Source organism: Indicator indicator, chromosome 12 (assembly GCF_027791375.1).
Source record: "Indicator indicator isolate 239-I01 chromosome 12, UM_Iind_1.1, whole genome shotgun sequence".
Lineage (NCBI taxonomy): Eukaryota > Metazoa > Chordata > Aves > Piciformes > Indicatoridae > Indicator > Indicator indicator.
This window is the reverse complement of record NC_072021.1, coordinates 14,150,682-14,174,590: the sequence shown is the minus strand read 5'-3', so window position 1 is coordinate 14,174,590 and position 23,909 is coordinate 14,150,682. Positions and strand designations below refer to the sequence as shown.

Sequence of the window (23,909 nt, the reverse complement as noted above, 5' to 3'; positions counted from 1 at the left end):
TAGCAGAGGTGTTCCAGCCCCCTGATCATTTTTGTGGCCCTACTCTGGACCAGCTCCATCAGGTCCATGTCCTTCATGCATTGAGGACTCCAGAGCTGGACACAGTACTCCAGTTGAGGTCTCACCAGAGCAGAGTGAAGTGACAGAATCACCTCTCTGGATCTGCTGGCCATGCTTCTTTTCATGCAGCTCAGGATGCTATTTGCCTTCTGGGCTGCAAGCACACACTGTTGGCTCATGTTGAGCTTGTCATCCACCATTTTCTGCAGGGCTGCTCTCAATTTCAGCATCCTTCAGCCTGCATTGATACTGAGGATTGTCTGGATCTTGATGCAGACCTTACAGTTTGCCTTACTGAACCTCATGAGATTCTCCTCATCCCACCTCTCCAGTCTCTCCAGGTTCCTCTGGATGGCATCCCAATCAATCCAAATACAAACCAATGTTTTATGTTGTTCAGGTGGTTTAAAGGGGCCTTTCCATAATCAATAAAAAAAAAAACAAAAAACAACACTAAGGCTTTGATCTGGTTTTTGCCAATCACTAGCAGCATGCATAGTAGAAGGCTAATTTTGGTGTTCAGATCTTAGGTCTGTATTAAAGACCAAATGCACTCAGAAATCCATTAGGATGGAAAGTTTAATTATCCAAACAGTTGGAAATTTAGCATAGTTTGTTCACAGACTTTCTAGAAACCTTAATTTACTCATCTGATTATAAACAATATTCACAAATAGAGTTGTAAAGTTAAAACTGGCACATGTATTAACAGGTTATTCCATAAATACCTCTGAGTTTCAAATCAGAGCACACATACACCTAAATTTGTCTCACTTGCTGTCTGATCTTCAGATGAGAGGATCCCTCTAATGTCATTTGAGGTTGATGAGGACTGTAACATTAAGCAAACCTGAAAGCTGTGTATAAGCAATTTCAAGGTCTCTCTACCATGTAATAAATCTTTAGTCTGAGCTATTGCTAACAGTTTTAATGAGTCTCATGATACAATAAAGTGAGGGGTTTTGAGAGCTTGAATGTAAAGTTTGCACAGTCTTTTTTTGGTCTTTTCATTTAAGTTTCTTTTATGTAATTCATTGTGCTTATGATAAAAACCTTGAGAACATTAACAGAATGTACTTTACAAGCTCCAAACTCTCAAAAAGTACTTAAAACAAAACAAACAAAAAAAGGGAACGTAACCTAAAAAGTGTTTTGTAAAGAGGAAATAGTATAACTTTCTAAATAAATTTCTGAGTCAGGTGCAGGCTGTAGGCTCATATTGAAGTGTCCAGTGTCTTCCATATATTGAACCCAAGCAACAGCAGTGGACAGAGACTGCATTAGAATTAAAAAAAAACCAAACTATATGGAAGTATTTTGATGCTAATTAGCTGAAGCTATTCCCAGTTTTCAGATGTGCTGACCAATTGCTCTTCCTGTAGTGCACCCCCAAGCCCCTGTATGTGTGTTTATAGATCTCTTTAGCCAGCTACACTTTAATAACGAAACTACCCAGCCGTGGAAGCAACAAAAACAACTTTCTGTGCTGTGGAAAACCAAAGGCAATTTCAACTGCTGGGAATCCAACATTCTCCTGTTCTGAAACTCTTTGCATACACTTCGTGGTGGCTCGTTTATACTGCCAATTTACTAAAAAAAAAGGTCCTTGTTCATTATTAGACTTCAGATTGCATATTCTAAAAAATTATATCCTTGTTTTATGGGTTATGTACCATGCTAAGCAACAAAGTCTCAAATCCCAAGTTCATTCGTATCTGTGCCTTGGGAAGTACTTTTTAAAAACAGAGCATAATAAGCTTATGGAATTGCAAAAAGAGGTGATACACACAACGAACACATGTGAACAGACAATGCAAATTTTTTGGTCATAGATACTGAAGAGCTGGTTCTTTCTCCTTATTATAATCACATAATTAGTTTGCATAGGGGAGAAGCAGAAATCTGGGGAAATCGTGTTGCAAGGACCAGTATTACCACTGCTGTGTTAATGAACATTTATTTTGCTTTTAGCAACACCAAGAGCAAAACTTATGCTCGTGATTCCTCTTGTATTTCTAAGCAGCATTGCAACTTCCAGTTTGGTATCTGCTTCTCTGGGGAAGACTATATCCCTAACAGGTCTACAGATGAACATTTGCCTTGAGTCCTTAACATCATGTCTGCATTACCACTTATTTTTGTCAAGCACAATGTGCTTTCAAATACTCCAATGGAATAATTTTATAAACTACTTAAAAATCACATTTGTTAGTGGCAATACAGCAGAAAATAACAATAGCTCCTATGGTGCTTGATGACTAGCACCTCCCAGAAAAATAGATGTTTCTCTCGCAATTGCAGTTCATGTACAAAGGTCTATTAGTAGTTTTTCCTTTTTTTCTGGCCAAAATACATAGTTTTGAAAAAAAAAATCAGTTGTTCTTCAGGTAATAATTTGCACTGACAAGTCAAGCTTATATTCTGTATTGAGGGTGAAGAGTGCAAAAGATAAATATGGATGAAGTTAGTATGGATTGTGGGATTTACCTTCGCCATGTGCCCAGTAAAGATACAGGATCCCTTGTTCTGCACAAATGGGTATACTGTCTGATATCCCATGCACTGACCCTGCATCCCGTTGTCTTATGGGTTTATTTCCTGCTTGAGAGCAAGGACTCTGCTAACCAAGTTTAAAATCCTACTCGGGGACTGCAGTAGAAAAAGCAGAGTATACAAAATAAGCATCTGAGGACAGGTAGTGTATCTGTGAGTTCAGTGTGGGTTTAAGACTCATCTGCTAAAGCTTATGCATTTGGAATTTAAGCACTGAAGTTATAGTCACTCCCCATTCCTTTAAAAATCTGTGATGACAACCAGGAACAAGGAGAGGGTGGTTGAGCACTTCATCAGACAGGCTTCTAAAGTAAGTCAAGTAAGCTGCCCTCTGGAGGTGTCTGCATCTCTTCCTGTTTATATTGGGAGCCCAGACACTTATGCACAGACACCTACACTGTAGATGCCACCATAAAGGTGTAAGAAGCTAGATGTCTGAATCGGAACTAGATGCTCTAGTCTCTCCCATGGAAATATGAAGTTCAGGCAGAAAAACCCAGCAGAGAAACTACAGATCAGCCAGACTAAGGAGGCTGATATGAAAATATACAAGGGTAAAAGAGTCAAAACTGTAAAAGTTTATGTTGCTGATCCAGATCACGTAGGCTTCAGGGAGTAAGAGGCAAACTTCCAAGTGGTAGCACAAAGCTGATATGCAAGAAACAGATGACCTAGCATGCCTGGCAGAGACCACTGAGGTCTGGGCAACACTGAAGCACAGTAATAAAATGGACAGCTTCTTGGATTACATAGTAAAGAAATCTGTAAAGAAATGTCGCAGGACAGACTCTGACTGTCCTTGCTATGGGCATGCAGTCTTGAATGAGGAACATCACTTGTGAAAGCATTCAAAAAGCAGCTTTAGGCCCATCTAAAGTAATAGCTGGGAATAACCAGGCAGAATATGTTAATGATATGACATGGGTAGAGGATTCAGTATAAGGTGAGAAAGTAAGAGAAAGAAAGCAGCTGATGAACAGGAAAACCATGGAAGGCAGAGAAAACAGTGATGTAAAACTGCCTGAAAACCTCTGGTGAGAGGTAATAAAGCTCTTGCTCTGAATGTAATTAGGCTGAGCAATCGTTTGAGCTGCCCTTTGGTGGCATTTTACTCTTATCTTCTGTCGCTAATTACATTCATTCAACAGAGGTAAACAGGATCAAGGGGCAGCATGGTTAATGCCGATGTTTTATATAACTTAAGGGACTGGGTGCTTCAGTCACAGCAAAAAATTATCAAGATCGGGTCACTATAGGTAATTTTATCCATTTTACATCACAAAGTGGTGAACATCGCCAAGGTCCTAATCCAGCTGCTATGTAAAGCTTTGAGAGCTTTTTCCTTTCCCCACGCTTCAAAGGAACGCTAATGGTACAATATCTTTTGCATGATACATGCCCCCATGCTTAGTGGCCAGGTGAAGGTGCTGGACAAAGGTGCTTTACAGCATCCCTATGTTCACCTGACTTCAGAACTGTGCAGAAGCTGCTCAGTCAGTCTTCACAGCAGGTCTGGCACTCTAGTTCACACTCACCATTTTTATTTACCCAAACATAATGTTGCAAACCTGGAAGTATGTTCAGTTGCCCCATGCTGACAGTCTCAGCTTTACAGTGCTGTGGGAGACTTTCTGTACAGTGGAAATTTCCAAAGACACTTTCAGACCACCAAGTCCTTTTCCTGAGAAACATACAATACAAGATGGTCCTGCAATACAACCTGGTAACATCCTTTTTTAAAAAGAAAAAAATAATAAGAAAAAAAGTTTAGGTGTGAAAAACAGACTGACTTATTCTCACACATCAGAGCCAAAACGAAGCCAAAAATCTAACAGATGTGTTTAAATCCAGTAGAAACTAGAGACTGAGTAACTGCCGAAATAGTCAAGTGAATGTGTGTGGTGTGAAACCTTCCTTGCTCTGTAGTCTGGTGCAACCAAGCAGTATGAATATACAATAAAATAGGTAACATACACAATCAGAACTATGTCATATTGAAGGGTTGGCATAAAGAAAACTTGTTTTCTTTCCTTCTAGCCCCTCTCTGGGCAAACCTGGGCCAGTGTTTCAACATTCTCACTGTAAAAAATGTCTTCCTTATATCTAGCCTAAGTCTACTCTCTCTTAGTTTAAAACTTATACCTCGTCCTACCGCAATAGGCCTTCTAAAAATGTGTCTTCATCTTTCCTATAAGCTTCTTTTAAGTAATGAGAGGTGTTCCTGGAGCCTTCTTTCTCTAGGCTGAATAGTAACAACTCTCTCATCAACCTTTCCTCATAGGCGAGGCATTCCATTCCTCTGAACATTTTTTGCAGCGCTCCTCTGGACCCGCACCAAGAGGTCCAAGTTTTTCTTGTGCTAAGGACTCCGGAGCTGATCACGGTACTCCCGGTGAGATCTTACTGAAGTAGAGAATTACCGCCCTCACGTCGGCCGCGCTCCAGCTCTTTCCCTCGTAGCCAGGCGAGTTGCCCCTCGGGGACGAGGGTCGTTGGTCCCAGCCCTGAGGCGCAGGCGGGCACCGGAACGGCTTTCGCCTCCCCCTCGAGGAAACCGAGCGCCCTGAACGAGTGACGGCAGCTCTGACGGAGGCGCCACCGCCACTGTCCTGCACCACGCCTGCGCGGGGCCGCCCTCTGCCCGGCCGTCCTCCGCCCCGCCCTGCCGCCGGCGCGGGGCCATGGGCGGCAGCGGCTGAGGCGGCAGGGAGCGGAGCGCAGGGCGGGGCGCGGCGCTGCCGCCGCTGGCGGGAGCGGCCGCGGGGCGGTGACTGGGTGCGGTATTCCCCGGCCCGGTGAACGAGCCGCGGGAGCGCGGCCCGGGGATTCGGCGGTGGGTGTTTTTGGCGGCCGGCATTTTTGGCGGCCCGAGCGCCGCGCCCTTCCCCTGCCCCATGTCGGCGTGGCTTGGGCGAGCGGTGCTGCTGCTGGGGCGGCCGGGGGGCCCCGCCGTTGCCGTCGCTGCCCCCTCCTCTTGCCTGTGCTTGCTGCGTGGCCCGCCGCGCTGCTGCTGCCACCGCCGCCTGGGCAGCCTGCGAGGCGGCGCTGAGGGGCTACTCCTCCCGCGGGAGTCGTCGCCGCCCGGGCGGGCGCTGGGCACCCACCCCAAGGAGCCGATGGAGGCGCTGAACACAGCGCAGGGCGCCCGCGACTTCATCTACAGCCTGCACTCCACCGAGCGGAGCTGCCTGCTGCGGGAGCTGCACCGCTTCGAGTCCATCGCCATCGCCCAAGGTGAGCGGCGTCTCCCCTAGATTCTGGCCCAGCGACCTGAGGGTCGGCACCTGCCGCCTTCTCTCCGCGCCCGGGACCGCGCTGAGGGCGAGCAGGCGGGGGACGGCCCCTCAGCGGCAGGTGGGGGTGGGCCAGGCCGGGCCGGTGGGAGAGCTGAGCCCCTGAAGTTCGGCGTTGCTTGTGGAGGGGTCCTGACGCCTTCGCCCAAGCGACTCCATCGGGTAACCGAGCGAGTAGCAAACTCCAGCAGGACAAGGCACGGAGCGGGGTACGCCAGTGTGTTTTAGGATAATTGGATGTAAATGAGGCACACAAACTGAAATTTACTTTTCAGAAGCATCCGTAGCACTTTCAGAACTTAAAACTTGCCAGCGTGCCAAATCCACTGTGTGTCATCTCAGGAGGAGTTTCGGAGAGGCGTGGGTGGCGGTTTTTCGGAAGGGGAGTGGGAAAGCGTCTCTCTCCTAAAATTCTCTTGACACTAGTGCAGCAGGAAATTGATTTCAGACCTCTTAGGAGACGCTGGGCTGCTGCTGCTCTGGGGGCTCATTCATGAATTACACCTCGCGGCAGAATGCTGCCTGCTTGCCGGCTTTGCTTCTTGGAAGTACTGGCTCTTAGGAGGGAAGTTGAGTATGTGCTGGAAAGGGTTATAGGTTTATCTCTGAATGTAGTGCTATGCAACACCAGTTTTTTTTTCTGCCTGATCCAACTGTTCTTGCCATCTAGACGCTTTTCCTTAAATCAAAACGTGACAAAATCAAATCCTCATAATTACAACTTCGATGTTTCTGGTTCTGATACTTAGCTGTATTTTGTGGTCCCTATTGCAATGAAGTTGATGGCAAGTACTGGAGAGATGAGTGTGCATTTGATCTAGGCCTCTTCCTGACTTTGGTAGTGGCTTGCCCTTGGAAAGGGCGTTTCTGTGCCTTGAGGCTATTCTGTATATGTCTGGAAGAAATCTTGTGGGCAGAGAACAGGTCGAGGGGTCAGGCATAGGAATGCTGCTTTATGAAGAAACAGAACCTTTTCAGGTACCTCTTCAGGTATTTCTTTGATTTTTATAATACAGTTACATATAAACATTAGTGTTTGCAGTCAAAGCCAGCATAGTTCACTGGAAAGGCACATTTTAAGAGCAACACTGTTGCTTTGCAGAACATGAATTGGTTGTATTTGTTCTCTGGCACAGTGTGAAGTATGTTTAAAGGTGTAAGTTGACACTAACTTTTGAATACTAATAACTAATACTCTTCCTAAATAAATCCTCCTCAGCCTATGAAGGCTTCTTGCCATGACGTTTTTGTGTGTTTATCTTGGTAGTTACTGCTCAGGTGACACTAGGCTGCTCTCTGTGCTTCTTCGTACCCAGAGGCTCGTGTGGTGGATATTGAAATGAGACTTAAAAATGCATTTCAGTATAACGTCTCGGGGTCTAACAGAGATAATATAACAGATGGTCCTATTTAATATCTCATTGCTCAGTTGCTGTTAGCTATAAAACGAAAGTTTATTTCTGTAAAGTACTGTGACTTTCTGATGATTCAGGATTTATGAGACAGAGTAACGAAAAGCTTTAGTTTAGTTAGAGACTTTACTTCATTAGGCCATATTAATGAGCTGCAGATTTGTAACAGTAGTCGAAATGACAAGTCACTTATTCTGAATCTGTGAGCATTAATCTCACTGGAGAAATTGTTTGAATGAAACTTCAGTTGTGCACTTTGTAGTCTCACAGATAAGGGCTGCACGAGGTATTTTAATGCGATCAGACCTTGGTTCTAGGAGTCGGATTCCTGATGTGCCCAGCTAGTAGCTTGATAAGGCTATTTCAGATACAACTTTTTCCTTTAGATGGCTTATTTCACCTTTTTTGGTTTCTTTTTTTTTTTTTTTTTTTTGAGACTGCAGCATGATAGCAGCTCTCAGCTTTTAACTCCGAGAAATTACATTTTTTTGTATGTTGTAGAAAAAGATCATAACCAAGGCGGTCATCTAATAAGTGTTTTTAAATAAACATTAGAGGAAAACTTAAAATGATAGTGTGTGCCTTGTGTACTTCCCTTGATATTCTAGAGAACTAAAATCATGTGCACAAGAGGAAACCTAGCACAGAAATTATCCAATGCTAGTAAAATAGCTGCACCCATCATAGGACTGGATCCTTTTTGGTGTGCTTGTGTGTGAGCTTCTTTTGGCTGAGGAAGGTAATGCCAGGAGTTCCTGGGTGGGACAGATTGCCCATAGCTGCTCTCTGTAGAGGGTTGGTATTGACATAATTCAGAAGAAAGGCAGTGAATGTACAGCTAGTCACTTGAGGATTGTTGGTTGTGTATCATTACTCTCAACACCAAGGAGTGCCAGAAGAATACAAATAGGGTAGAAGGGTTGCACTAGAAAGAAAATACAATTTCTGGGCTAGATGTTGATATTCTGTACTTCATATGCTTGTTATGATTAGAAAATATTTTGTATGTTTGCTCTTCCCTGCTGTGGAAGTGCTGACTGTAAGAATGACCTAGCTGGGTTCACCAGTTGTAATTGTGAGTAGCAGCAGATGGGGAGTGAGAGGTATTTTGCACCCTGCTTTCTGAGTAATTTCTGCAATATAATAGTATCCCTTTTGATTTTTCCAACCAATGAGTTTAATCAAGATAAAGTGGTTTTGGAGATGTTGAGTTTCTTCTCAATCTTCTCATTCTGTGGCAAGATGCTGTAGCTTCCAGTAGCTGGTTCTTTAGATGAGGTTGCTAATTTTACTCTTGTGTTAATTCCCAATGAAAATGATCCAAATGCAGCTTTCAAACTTACTTGTCTACCTGCTGAGTGAATTCTTGTGTCTTGTTTCAGTCCAGAAAATCACTCTCTCCTGAATCATGAAATGCCTATGCAGTTTTGCCACAGTGCTTAAGCTTATTTTGTGCCTGTGATCTTTTCATACTTCTATATGGAAATGGAGGTCTTGGTCAGTACCCTTCTTAACACACTCCTTATTAGGTTAAGTTTTGACCTTCTTCCTTCACTACCTCTTCTGTGCCCTAACAGACCCCATATCAGCTAGGGGAAGCTGTCAGCAATATGGGGAGACCTGGGCACATCAAGAACCAAATGGGGCCTGTTCCTCAGCCCATTCCCAGACCTACCACCAGAAGGATGCAGTTCCATCAACTAATTGCCCTAGCAAGAAATATGACAGGACACACTATCTGTGGCCTCCGCTAATGGCAGAGGCTTCAGGGAAACCCATCCTTTGCTGCGGCTGCTACGCTCAAGGAAGGTTCTCAGGTAGGTGAGTTGTAGCTGTTGACCTGTAAGTTAGGTGAGTCTGAGCATTTTTGAACCTTAACACATCTATTTGTGCTGTAGTCTCAAAAGCTGTAGGTGGGGAGAAGTTTCTGAATGTGTTCCTGTTACTTTCTCTCACCTGTTTGTCTGGACTTAGAGCTTCCAGATGCCAAGCACCAGCAGTCAGGTTAAATGTTTTAGTTTATTAAGAAACACAGAGATTCTTCTGTTTGTTGTAGTGCATTAATCAGAAGGCAGAGCTCTATCTGTGAGCTTGTGATGAGGGCCGGCTGCAAAGCTTGAAATTAATAGGTAGGTTTTGTCTAGGAGATACTGGGGGAAGGAAGTGAAACAGTCTTGATGGAATTATTCTTATAAGTTATTGTGAGAACTGTCCTAATTTAGACTATTATTTGTATCTTACTATCTTAAAATTCAGTCAAAACATCATCAAGTTGCTCTTTTTGAAGACCTCTACAAGACCACCTCACCTGGATTTAGTTTTCCTTCGTTAAAGTATTTTTATTTTCTTTTTTTTTCTTTTCTCTTTTTTTTTTAAATATTTTCCTCTTCTCTTTCCAGTCTTGTAAGGGTGAATAAGGTCTCACACTTTCCCAGCAAGAAGTTTGAAACAAAGTTTTTAAACTTTTCTTGTAAGCCTGTCAACCACACCAGATTAGAGATGATGCATGCGCACCTGAATACAATGACTTCATATTTTTCTTTCTTATGGTTACAGGATCACTTGGATTAGCAAATAGACCAGTTAATTTTAAATGTCATAGTTCTGCTTCCCTGTGTGTTGAAGTGGTGCCCCATACCAAGGCTTAGTTTTGTTTGCAACAGTCAAATCTTCCTCCTGTTTCTTTCTTGCATGGGGGAGATGAAAGTAAAAAAGTAAAAATCTTCGTGGCAATGTGGGCAGTGACTTAATACTTCTGACCTCCTGTAGGAATTTTCCATTATAAAACAGTGGTATTAGGAAGAAGATGTCACTTCTTTAGGGGACTTGTATTCAGGTTTTCAACAGTTTCCAGTGTATGCTATGAAATGATTAATGACAGCACTTCTAAGTACTAATGGTTTTTAAGAAGCACTAAACTCACCATGTGTGCTGCGCCTTTATTTCTAAGGGTACAGTTGTTCTTAACTGTGATGGGTTAAAAGATCTTGAGCCCAGACATAACCATTTCCCATTAATAATACTAACACACATTGTGGCTGTGTGGGGCCTCTGAGAAATCTCAGGTTGTCATAGTGAGAGAATTCATTATTTTCCCATCTTTTTTTGCAAAGATGGCTAAAAAATGTCCTGTTTTCCTATCTTCATTTGTATACACATAAAATACTATATATTTGTTTATATATATATGTATATAATATACATATATTTTAGAATATCATGTATGTTCATTGAACACAATTCCTTGAAAGTACTGAGTTGCAATTTATATTTTAAATGGAAGGCTTTTGTGATGTGGTCACTAAATAAAAGGCTTTCGGAAGTGTAATTGCTTGGTTTTCTGCCTGTTGTAATTGTGTATTAACTGGAAAATACAGTAGCAATGCAGTTTTGACTGCCAGTTTTGTGGATTTAATTTTCAGACCTTGGAGAATGCAGTCTCTAGTTAGATTCTCTTTGAAGTAACTATATGTCATACCATACATGGTTTAATAAGTAATCTGACAAAACTGGTGCATTCTGATAGAAAAGTGTTCTTAATTTCCAGTTACTGCATCTTGTCTTTGTTAATAAATCAGTGTGTGGGTAGAGGAGACCACCTCCCTTCATTCAGTAGGGCTGACAGCTGGGGCAGGATCCCTTTGCAAGAATTTGCAAGCTTTTATCCATTGTTCAGTGAAATCCTTGGTGTTTATGACCTGGTGTTAAATTTATTAACTCTCCAGTTTAGTGGAATAATTTAGGGAGTGTTTGACAGTAGGTGCTTCTACTTCCACAACTTTAAAAAGAAAAGTTAATTCAGAAGATTACAAACGTCATCAAAGACCAACAGATTTCACTGAGGCTTTAGACACTCCTGTGGAAGAGATTCCCTTTGTGGCATGAGTCAGATGCCTCTTGTTAAAAAGAACAAACCAGTTCTCCTGCCATAGTGGTTTGGAATCAGATTTTAGTACGTCTTTTTGTTAGAACTTAATGTGTTAATGCAGCAAAGCATAATTCAGTCCTTCAGGAAGTGCTTGTCTGATGTGAAGAGTGATTTCACAGTGCAAGTGTGAGGTTTGTTGTAAGGACCACCCAGCCTGCTGAGCTAGTAGAAGAGTGAACGGTCCAGTGTGCTTTAGGGGGTACAATAGGGACACTTCTTTCTCTCCTCTGCAGGTCCAATGTGCACAGGTGAATTCTGAGCTGCATGTGGAGAACAATCATCTACCTCTCCCATGTTGTGACCTAGGTCAAGAAGTTGTATTTCAACACTAACGTTTGATTGATATTCTAGAAAAGGTCTTTTAGCAAACTGCTGGCAAGCATCTGATTCACAATTTTTAAGTGCCTGTCAAGCTGGTGAAATAGCAAACTCTTTCCAGCCTACCTGCATGCGGGTCCTTTGTGTTCTCAGACCATTGCAGCAGGACTATTGGCAATCTCATTAGGTCAAAAGTACTCAGTGGTGAAAGAAATACTGTGTATCACATGGAATAATGCTACTTCTGGTTTTGCTTCTGAAACTGTAACATTTGCACCCTGTTCCTGCCCTCCCCACCAAAAACAAAAGTCATGATGTCTTCTCATGAAAGAATAGTGCTACACAAAATCTACTGATCATACTGATCATTTTCTTTAACATCTATGGATGGAACTGTTCTGTTTTCACATGGTAGTCATCTGTGTAGTACTGGATTCTCATGAAATTTAGTCTGGTTTTTTTTTTTTTATCCTGTCTCAAGAACATGGATGCCCATTGTCAGAGAAGACAAAGTGCATGGGAAGATCTGGATACAGAACAGGAATGCCTTAGTTAAGAGATTTAATGCTTCTGAAGCTCTATTGAAAGGTGTGCCAATTCCTCAAGAAACCTTTCAAAAAACAAAGTGAAGTTAAAAAAGCCAAAGCAAAACAAAAGACCAGCCAAATCCCAAAACTCCAAAGCAAAAAATGCATGAACAAAACTTCACTTCCAAAATGTACGCTTGAGCGGTGGAAAATCTCTTTTTCCATTGTCTATTCTAGCACTGACTGTTGTATTGGCCAGTCATACATTGCATATCTTTATTGCAATGCTCCTTTGTATTTAAGCTTTATTTCAACTGGATGTGTATGTTTCATCTGGACTTCCTTTTCAGAGAAACAATAAACCTGCAAATTTAGGTGGCCTGGAGAACTTTAGATTTAATTTTTCGTTATGTTGTCATCTCAGTGCACAAATTGCTAACATGTGCAGAAGATAATAAATAGGAAAATTTTCATAACATTTTAACTTTGAATAAATTTGTCAGTTCAGTTTTTCTGCCATAAACTCAATTTGTGAGGCTTGTTTTATTCATCCTGACACAAATAGTACTTTGGGACAGGGCCATGTGTCTATTAAGTATTAGAAGGGTCTGAGTTTTAATGTCATAAACAAGAAAATTGGTTCTTGGTCACTTGTGGCAAAGCTATCTTGCAACTGTTCTCTGAAAATGTCAAAAGTAATGAACTGCATACCTTTGAGCCACATTCAGCAAAGTGCTGTTGTCTTAAAATCATGTAGGTTTTGCTATTCTGGTTTGGCTTTCTTCCATATTCTGAAATTTGGCTTGCACGTGTAACTTAAAGCAGTTCCTAGTTTTAGCTGTCCGCTTCAATGTGGAAACTTTGCCATATGTTGTTGCAGAGGAGAGCCTGTAAATATTCAAGTGAAATTGATGCAAGACCCAGAGAAATCCAGTTATCTTAGTGTCTATAGAAGCTCTTTCCTTGCTGGGCTGATAGCCCAGTATTGATCAGAAGAGTAGAAATGACTTATTGCTGTCTTGCTTTTGACAACTCATTGTAGCATCTAAATATCCTAAACCACTGGTACCGCTCGAGAGCTCAGCGGAGGAGGTAGTGTCGCCAGAGATGGACAGTACTTTTGGTACAGTAAACAAACAAGTGTGTTTGCTAAGAGTGAGCAGGCTGCTGGTGTGACAGACTTCCCGCTTGCTTGTTTGGATGCAGTTGGCATGCACTGCTACAAGAAACACAAGTATATGGGTTTTGTTTACTTACATTCTTATAAAGCCTTTGGTCTCAAGCATTTCAGTTATCTCACAGTACTTTGGGGACCTACTCTTAATGTAACGCAAAAAATGTTTCAAGTGGGGGTCTTGTGGAAACTCCTGACCTATCCTATAATGGTTCCTAGATTATACTTGACCAGAGGTCTCAGGCTGTGGAATAGCTTCACTTACTTGAAGTGTCATCTGCCATATGCCCTTTCCTAGGAAAGTGCTGTGCATTCAATTACATGGTCCAAATATAATGCAGAAATAGTATTACTGTTCAAAAATGCCATTATTTAGCCAGCTACCTTTGACCATCCCTGCAGTTAATGTTTTAGAAGAGGCAAGTTGGTAGATTGCTTCAGTTGAAATTTGCTTTCCATTTTTTGCATGTTTTAAGCATGTGGTGTGTACAGAATAGCTATCATGCACAAACATCTATTAAATCAGAAACTAAAAAAAATAAAACCTCAAGTCGTCATTCTTCAACTGTATGTGTCTTGTGTTAAGAAATAACTATAAAAATGTATTTTATTTATTATCAGGAGAGAGATCTTAGCTATTTTGTCTGGTATAAAGATACTTTTGCTTTAGGTCTTTTAGGAGAGATCACTTGAAATACAGCTGTTAGTTACAGTGCAATTTAAACCTCTCAGAGTGGTAAGAAACACTTGGATCTCCCTGTAATAGGCATGAATGAAATGGATCATGTTTATTCTGAACACAGAGGTACAGTGTAATCAAAATTAAAAGCAAATGAAGTCTACCAGTTTCTCTAAAATTATTTAATGCTTGCTCATTCAACTGAAAAGTCTTAGCTATAGTCAGTGGTGTTTATTATTTAATCAATCCAAATATGGAACTAAAGAAGCATCTGGTGTCTCTAGGAGAAATTTTTTTTCTGAAAAGGAAATGGAAAAATGAGGTCACTATATCATGTTAACAGAGTACTTACAGGAGCTGTCTTGGATTTCTGGTATTGGTTTGTTTGGTTTGGGTGTTTGGGTTTTTTTGCTTGTTTGTTTGTTTGTTTGTTTAATAGTGTTGTTGGGGGGGTTGGTTTGTTGTTTGGTTGTTTTTTTTTTTTTCCTCACCAGAAGTGGCCCATGCTGAAGAAAACTGGATTTGTGTGCAAGCTGTCTTGTGCCCTCACCTCATTCTCTCATTCTTTCTTTCATCCACCTTAAATTAGCACAGTGTTATTTGAAAAACACGGAGGCACACAGTTTTGTTTCTATTTTGTTGCTGAGTGTGAACACTTCCTTTAACACTGTGCAAGCCCCATGGAATTTTTGGGATGTGACTAATCCATGTCCGAAAAAAAACCCCTTGCTTCCTCTGAAATGTGGGAAGTACTTTAAGGCAAAGCCCACAAAATACCATTTTAACTCAGTGCATATTTAATTCAAAACTATGGGATATAAATCATAGCTTGTTTTTAGAGTGTTCATTTACTTAGAGTGTAGAGATATTTGTATGTTATTAATATCCACCCTAGCAGCCATAATATATACCTGTTTGTGCTACTTGCTATCCACTTTGATGCATCATTTGCCAGTTTCCATTTGTATGTGGTGGACTTACAGTATTTTTGTGTTGTCTTTTGAATATTCTTTGAGGAGGGTTTTTTAATTTAATTTTGGCAAGTTCCAAGAGGCCAGGATTTTTTACCTTGAACATTTCTCTCTAGATAATAAAAAGAGCAAAGAACATATTTAAGACTGAAATATGTTTGAGATGGGGCATATTCTGTATCAGTTCTCTTCTCACCTGGAAGCAGACATAAGGAGCGGGTAGTTAGTTTTATTCTCTCTACTGCTTGTGCCAGGGTTAAAGCTGTTCCTCAACATGCTTGCTAAATCGTAGTGAGGTAAGAGCACAGGCATTTCCACAATTAAAATTTGCCTTACTATTTGGCAGTGACCCTGAGGAAAGGCTCTTGCATGACCTTAAAATATTTTTCATTTCAAAAAGAATGGAGAATTTTGAGAGAAAAATGCTTCTACGGTGAAACCAGCTTGTACTGAGAAGATAGAGACATGGGTCTCCCACTCATGTACTGGACATTGTCTGGGATCTCTCAGCTGGATGCTGGCAGTTCTTTCAGAACTTCCTGGGAATCCTTCAGGCAGGGTTAAGAGGAGACACATGACACCATATGTGGTTCTTGTCTGTGCCATGGACAGAGGTCTGCCTGCTTTGGAGGGTGTTGATGTATGTGGAGCTGTATTGCTGCAAAGTTCTGGTATTTTCTTTGGGTCCAAATGCTTACTGTGAACCAACAGGTAGTTGTTGCATTTTGCCCTGCTGCTTTTTTCTCTTAGACATCATCAGTTTCTGGTTATTGGTCTGTTAAAGTAACTTTTTGTTCATAGCTTTCAATTATTTGCTCTTGATAGCTTCTGACTATATGCAGTGATCCATCCCTTACTGCTGGCCAGTTTGCTATAACTCATCCTACACCAAGAGCGTGAATCATCAATCTTCATTAGGATATTATTCCATCTTTCATATTAGTCTTGAATGGATAGAAATTGTGGGGGTTTTGCTTCATTTGGTTTCACGGAAGACTGGAGAGAAACGGGTTTCTGTAGCCAGCTGCTCTTTTAAGTGCTATTTGCTTGTATTTTCAGGTTACAAATAGTCTTTCAATCCAGCTGATTTTTTTTTTTCATTAAGTATTTGTAACAGGCTGATATTTTTTTTTTACAAAGCATAGGTAAAGATATGATTTCACAAATGCAAAATTAAGTTTTGTTCAAGATGAAGAAATGCAAGAATTTGCAGGTGGATTTGTCAAAGAGATGAGAGAGAAGACTCAAATCCTCCCCTTCATCCTCCTCCCAACACCAGTTTTCCTATTACCCATTTATATTCTTTCATGTAGTAAAGTAAGTGAAGCAAAGTAAATAGGTAGCTGTAAAAGTGACAGTGGTGGTATGATGAACCTTGTGACCTTTTACTCTTGAAAATATCAGACTTGTGATTCTATGTTCCCCTCCTGGAAAAGGAGGAATGTAACAAAGGTGAGTTTGTGGTTCTGATGCAGCAGGGATGACTAGTTCCAGTGGGAAATATGTGGCTTGTTTACTTGTTGGATATGGTTTATCAGAAAGAAAAAAAAATTGGATTTGTAGTGTTTTCACAGTTAGTTTACTTCTCTTGATTGGATGCTAGGAGCCTATCATATCACCCTTTTTTTCTGTGCTTATTGCATTTTTTTTTGCCTTTGGACACTAATATGGCTGAGTTTTACTGTAATTGATGTCTGACCTTGTGTTAAAAACCTCAGTGGAAAAAAAAAACAAAGCAAAACAAACCACACAATCCCTTCCCAAAACCACCTGCCTCATCTCAATTATTCTTTTCCAGCCATGTAGGAAAAACATTCAGATGGCTTTCCCACTGTGGGATAAGAGCCTGCACAGCTGAGCTGTGGATGAGCAGCTGTGTGTAGATGTGACTTGTCTGTACGGGTGTGCATTTACTGGCTGGCTTCACCCACACACATTGCAGACCAAGTGTCCTCTTCTTTCTTCCTGCCCTGAAAACCTCTGGGTGGGAGTGTCTCGTTTCTGCTTTCCATGCTGGTGCTGTTGCTCTTCTCCGGGCCTGACTGCACACACATGGCTGAGCACAAGTGCCTAGAATAAAGGAAGAGTCCCAAATGCGTTATCAGGTGGGAATTTAGATCAGGAGGAGAAGTATCAAATCACCCTCACCAGTATATTCCAGCTGCAACCTGACTTTAAATCACTTCCAGGTGCAGTTTTGGTTTTGGTCTAAGGTTCTGTCTTCCCCTGTTTTCTCATGAAGTGCCACCAGGGTTTTTGTGTTTCGGGAGAGTTTGTTCTGGGATCCCTCTGCACATGCACCAGTGAGCAGTACTGTTTCAGTCTCCTGGGTTTCTTTTGTTGCATTGTCAAGTACTTGCAGTTGTATTTGGGAACATTTTGACCTCAGAACTAATCTAATGACTAGATGGGGAGCTGTCTCTCTTCCTCTAGCTCTCTATCTAGGATTATTCTTCCTGGGATTAGTGTCTGACCCTGGTATCACAGAACACTTTGCTTCAGCACTGCAAAAGCCATCCTCAGTCTGAATCTATCCCCTTCCTTGCTATTGGAGAAGGAGCTGTGTAAACATGGCCCAAATTTTGGAGAAGCAGATGAAAATGAGGGAGGGAAGGATGCTGGAGGCACACTGAGATCAGCCTTCATCTCACAACATGAAAAAACATCAGGAGTGCACATTTCATTAAGGTCTCCTGTAAATAGGGGCATTACAGCTATGTCAGTGATGCAAGCAGTACAGTAGTGCCACAGCATACTTGCTGCTACCAAGGAGAAAAGTGTTAAGTGGATTATATTCTCTATTTCTTCCCACCTAGAAAACAAAAGAGGCTTGTGTGCAGAAGACCTTGGATTTGGCTGTGGTTTTGTGTTTATAAATTACTAATTCTCCAGCTGATTAGCAGAACTTGAGGTGGAGGGTGTAATTTCACATTCATAGGAGTCTTCTGTGTACTTACAGTGACCTTGTGACAACAGGCAACAAAAAACTAGTGGTGGAAAAGGGAAAATGTGCAAAGCTGAAAAACAGACTATGAAGGGGAACTTCATCTTTAATAAACTGGCGCTGGGTAGTTTCCCAGGGGGATAAAGTGAAATTAGGAGTAAATAAATGGACTGTATGTGGAGTACTTCATTGGTCAGAGGTCCCAAAGCAGCTTTAGGGGGAGTGTGTTCATGCTGAGACTTGTGGTAGTGTGACATGGGCTGAAGCTTTTGTTAGCTCTGCAGATGGAAGCAGCGAAGATGCACTTGCAACTGAGCTAGTTAATCCTCTTCAGAGAGGACTCATGCCTGCCAAAGGCAGCAGAAGCACTGACCAGAAGTTTTAGTTTTTGTTTGTTTTGCAGAATAAAGGCAATTGGTTGAGAGTTAGAAGTGAACTTAATGCTGTTCACTTACAGGAAAGAGTAGAGCACAGTAGTGTTTGTTGTCCTCTGCTTCTCCTTATTTATGTGACTTTACTAAGGTTTTTGATTTTGTAAGTAATTTCAGGTCACTTCAATGAACAAAGTAATTTGTTTCAGTATAACTTAATGTTCAGAATAAATTAATAACACAGCTGCATAACAAGAGAATGCTTCATATTCTTTCCACATAAGAGCCGAAAGAAAACATTTTGAAGTTCCATGTAAAGTGGAACTTTGTGGTGGCCAAGTGATGAACCTACTGCACTACCTCTAGGAGTAGATTAAGAGTTAAGATGAAGCTTCATTACTACTGCATTCTGTATTTATTTGTCTTTAAGAGTGGAGAGAAATAACTTTACCCCCCAAAGAGTCAAACAAAAAGCTCTTTTCAAATTGGAGAGAAATACAGAAATTGTATTCAAATGTATAGAAAAATACAGAATACACAAATCCTTAACACCTAATACATATTCCAAAAGAATACATGAAAACCTCTCAAAAGCCTTCCAGACTAAACCTAAAGCCCCAGTAAAATTTATGGCTGGAACTTAAATTGTAAGTAGTTTCTTATCATGTTCCTTTTGCTAACAGGAATGAATAGTTTCTTAAGAACTTCAGGGGAGCTCATATTTTTGTCTCTGTTGCCTTAATGCAGTGAAAAGAAATTAAGAGTATGATTGCACTTAATGTGAATCAATAACAAAACTGAGCATCACTCAGTTTTATCTGTCCTGTCTACTTCTCATTGTGGGTAGCAATCTTAATTCTGGGACAGGTGAAAAGCCATAAACTCTACATACATATAAAACTATTTCAGAGAGAAGCTCATTTCTGCAAGCTTACTTTTATCCAAATCATGCTAAGGCAGGGGATTAAACTTTCTAGTTAAGAAAAGGCTAATACTTTGATTTCATAGCAGCTTGATTTCAACTTGTTGTAAAGATCATAGTAGAGTTTTCTTCAAAAAGTCATCCCAGCAAACACGTAAAACTCACCAGTTACAGTAGTGCAGTAACACAAGAAAGGTGACTGCCAGCATGTGGTGGTGTCTGTTGGAAGTGTCTTGTATGACTGCAATGCAGCTGGTGCTGTTGGTACCAGGAGCTGTGGGAAGGGCTACCATTGCCAGCCTTGGAGTCGCTCTTACAGTAAGCATCTCTGGATATTAACCAAGTCACTTTTTCTCATTTCAAGAGCACTGGGTGCTGCAAAAGGCAAAACCTCTTATTTCGTGCCTGGGAATGATGGCAAGTGTATTGAAAAAAGCCAGGAAGCATAACATGGACCAGATCTTCTACATCTGCTATGAGGCAGGACTAGAGGAAATGGTTCAAGCTGCACCAGGGGAGGTTTAGGCTGGATGTTATGAAATATTTCTTCACTGAAAGGGTTGTCAAACATTGGAATTGTCTGCCCAGGGCCGTGGTGGAGTCACTCTCCCTGGAGATGTTTAAGCATGGTGTGGACCTGGTGCTTGAGGACTTGGTTTAGTGTTGACTCTTCAGTGCTGGGTCAAGGGTTGGACTGGATGATCTCTTTCAAATGGATGTATTCTGTGATACTGTGAGGTGTAAGCCTCCCATGTTAAGACACTGTGTTTGTGATAGGGCAGTGGAGGAGGGAGCATCCCGGTTCCCCTGGGTGCTGCACAGGCTGCTGTCAAGTCAGCTTCAGACTGCTGGTTGTGAGCACAGGACCACATGCCTGAGCTTGAAAGCCAGCACTGCTTGCTGTGCTTTGTCAACTACCTTTCTTTCCCCTCCCTTCTTTCCTGGGAAATGCGTGTTGTTTGGGGCAGGTGGGGGAAGGGCATAAGGGAAGGGAGAGGTGGGACTAAACAAACTCATCTCTCACCACCTTCCCAGATTTCTTTTTTAAGAACAGGGCCTGGGAGGAACTTCATTAAATGAAGGATATTAGAAATTGCATATATACCTCCCTAGATATTTCATGAGCACTTGTTATGCAGACATCAGTGATGCCTAACACTGCTCTATTTAAAGGTGGTGAAAGCCCTCCACTAAATCAGATCTCCTTGGTTGTTCACAGGCCTCTGATAATTCTTGTTAACAGATCTTCTGTGGTGTCCCACAGAATTGCTTTGCCTATCCTGTTATGTGACCCTGCTATGGAGGAGAGCCAAAAACCTAACCTCACACCCTGATAATACTCAGATATTGTGGCATTACTTGTTTCCAGTTCAGCACTGTTGCTGAGCTGCTGCAAACTGGTAAAACAATTGATAGACACTTAATTCAAACCAGAGAGGCCCAAGAGAAATAAGTGTTGACGGAGAAGTGCCAACACCTCATTTTACTGAAATTCAGTTAGATGAGTGTATTTGGATGAGGTTAATTCCCCTCAAATGTTAGTCAGAAGTACTTACCTGCTTTTCCCCATAGCTAGTGGATAGGATGTTATTAATCCTAGGGGAAGATTCATTCATTCAAAGACAGAAGAATTTTCTGTGCTTTGGGAAGTGTCACTCCTCTAGCTCCCAGGAAATCACTGCAGTCCCTGAGCATTGAAATGGAGAGGATGAGGAAGGAAAGAAGGGCAAACCTCCATTTGGGATGATGGTTTTACTTTGGGGTTTTTTTTTTGAGACAGAGATTTTTAACTCTGTGGATGGCTCACTCCAGTCAGGTAATTGCTACAGCCAGTTTGTTTCTTGCCAGCACTCAAGTATTGATTCGGGAGTTTTTGTTAATAATACCTAACCATTCATTTCTGGAATGCGTGGATCAGGATGCCAGGCTATTGTTCTTGCTCACTCTCCCATCAGTATTACCGTGTTTCTGGATTTTTATACAAATACTTTGGCTGTTTTTCTGACGTTTTCCATCTTTCCTAGAAGGAGGCAGTTCAAAGTCTGTATTTCTATTCATACCCTGCATCTCTATTACACTCTGCAAATCCTTTCTGCGTTGTCATAATTTTACCTGACTAACCCCCTTGAGTCTTGAGGCAGGCATCTAATTTCTAATATTTTTTTCAGCTGCACTTTGTGATCTTGTTAAGCAAGTTACTGCAAATCCCCTTTTGGTGAGAACCTGGTTGGGTGGAAATGAAAGTCTGATGTTTAAGTTTACAAGCCACAAGAATTGGATTAGATCAGGAAAACAACTCTCTTAATGATGAAGACAGTGATTTGAGTCTCTGGATACCTGTTTGCATTTTCTGCTTTTTCCTGTGTTTCCAGTCAAATTTCTACCTTAGGTTTCCCTTTTGTTAAAAATCTTTAAAAGAATATAAATTATGTATCCTATTTTTCAGAAGGCGTAATTGTGAGTAATTGTACTCACAATGTTTGATATTCAGTAGGCACTGCAGCTAATTTTGAAATTAGTTTTTAAACCTGGAGTGTCCTGCACCTGGTGAGAATTAATGTTCATTTGTGCTGCTAAATGCACCCCTTCCAGAGAGTTCACTACTGACCACTACATAAGGTGGTGCAGTGTAGTTGTATTCCCAATTACTGAGTTTGTTTTCCTCCTTTAAAGCAGGCTTGCTGCTTCTATTGTACATGGCCCTTAGCCCTGGATATGTCCTAGGGCCCTTATGTCCAGGGCTGCCCACCTACTAGGGTGGGATCCCAGGAATGAACTATACTAGAAATCATTCCCAGGTTTTGTTCTGAAGGGGGTTGGTTGGCTGATGCCAGGGAGCAAATGTCACTCTTAGAAAGCTCGTTCAACACTTGGTCCAGTAGATGCAATGATAGTTGCAAATACAGATGATAATCTCTTCTGCTACTTAAAGGTTTTTCAGGCAGGGAGGTGGAACATGATCACTGGTATAAATTTCTAGTGTTACAGTCTAATATATACAGATAGATATAGATAAAGATAGCTACAGATGTAGATAAAATTTCCTATCTGTATTTATGCATAATACTTCCTTGGACATAGTTATCTTTCTCAAGGGTAGTTGAAAAAAGTATCATGTCCTCTGTCGATTCATCTGTTAGCAGTGCCTTGCTCAGCTGTCTCTTCCTGTGTGCATGTGACTGAAGGGGCTAACAGCCATGTGTATTTTTAGCTCTGCACGAGTCAGCATCCTTTCATGCCTTAATTCCTGTAGTAACAGGGAGCCATTTCTGAGTTACAATAAATGATGCAGAATTTTTTTCTTGGCTTTCAACTTGATTTTTGTTTTTTTTCCTCATCTGGAATATTAAGGGAATCCAACTGTAGATCAATAGATATGGTTTTTCAACTTTGTGTTTTGCTGTGTGTATGGAGATTTTTGCAGTCGAGAAAACGTCGAGAAAAACAGAGGAGGAACAAAGGGCAATGCAGATGTGCCGTATGAGCTTATTCCTTGCATGAACTCCTACATCATGATCAGAATTTACTCTTAAGGATCTGCATCTAGATCCTGAAAAAAGGCAAAACCACACATCTCATTTCTAGGCTTCAACACAGAATTTTGAGCATAAAGATTGTTTTACAAACTTGTGTGTAAAGCAGTACCTCCTTAGTAATCAATTGCTTTTAGTACTTATTCTGTGCAAGCTCTCAGATACTGCAGTTTGTATCTGAGTGGTTAGCTGAAGTGACCTGGACAGGCATTTTGGGGGGGAAACAGAACGATGAATTTGAGACAAAACCCTGCATGATTTCCAGATGAGACACTAACCTTCAGAGCCTACAGTGAGGTCATAAAGGATCTAGATTATTAACATTTTTTTGTATTCTTATCTACCTTTTTGATACGCATTGTTAAATCCCTCATCTTAACAATTTGCTCACTATTTAAAAATCTATAAAACACTGCTTGTATTTTTTGTCTTGGATCTGACAGTTCTCAGGCTGTACTTTCACAGGGTAGCCCTGGCCATGGGACCTATTAGATGTCTCCTGCCCCTGGCGAAGAGTAACAGACTTAGGTGTATGATTTTATGTCAGTTTTAGCTGCAGTTTGAATACAACATAGTAATACATGCCTTTAGGCTTGCCACCTCTCTTTTCATTCCACTCAAAAACTGGTGTTGATAACTTTCTGGGTTTTGATTGTTTCTGTTATTTTTTACTTTCAGGGATTTTTGTCAACCAAGAATAATATCTTAAAACCAAATTGCAGGTACTGTCTTGGTTTAAATTGCCTACAGTCAGCAGAGTTAATTTAACTTGCTGGATTTGGGCCAGGTTGTGGGTAATGGTGGTATTTATGTGGATGGTTTTATATTGCCCCCTGAGTTCTAGCTGTTTTATTTTTTTAAGTAAATATTTAGTTAGCCAAAAAAAGTGATACTGTAAATTCAAGAAAGATCAAGAACCAATTTAAGAGGCAATTAAATTTTTTTTCTGCTCCCAGTCCTTGCTAATTTTAGCACTTGAACCTGCACTTGTACTGTACTTGAACCTTAGTTTATTCTTTTTTTTATTTTATTTTTTTTGATAATGAATGTCTGTTAGAAAATAGCAATGTTCCTTACTCTGCCTTTTCATTTTATTCCTTCTGTGGTAAGATGAATTCTGATGTCGTACTCAGCACTGGGGCATAGGATGAACTGGTGCATGGCTGTTGTGAAATGCAGTATTGGTTGGTTGGTTGGTTGGTTTGTTTTTCCCAGACATGAATG

At 41.1% G+C, this 23,909-nt stretch overlaps 1 protein-coding gene across 1 annotated transcript in view; it reads left to right on the top strand.

The window, feature by feature from the left end:
• The first annotated feature begins 5,507 nt into the window (after positions 1-5,507).
• Positions 5,508-23,909, top strand: part of TMEM65 (transmembrane protein 65) — a 32,404-nt gene continuing 14,002 nt past the window's right edge. Inside the window, exons 1-2 of the mRNA XM_054385292.1 lie at positions 5,508-5,847; positions 8,896-9,135. Of these exons, the coding sequence (XP_054241267.1) occupies positions 5,508-5,847; positions 8,896-9,135 (580 nt within the window). The remainder of the gene's footprint in view (positions 5,848-8,895; positions 9,136-23,909) is intronic.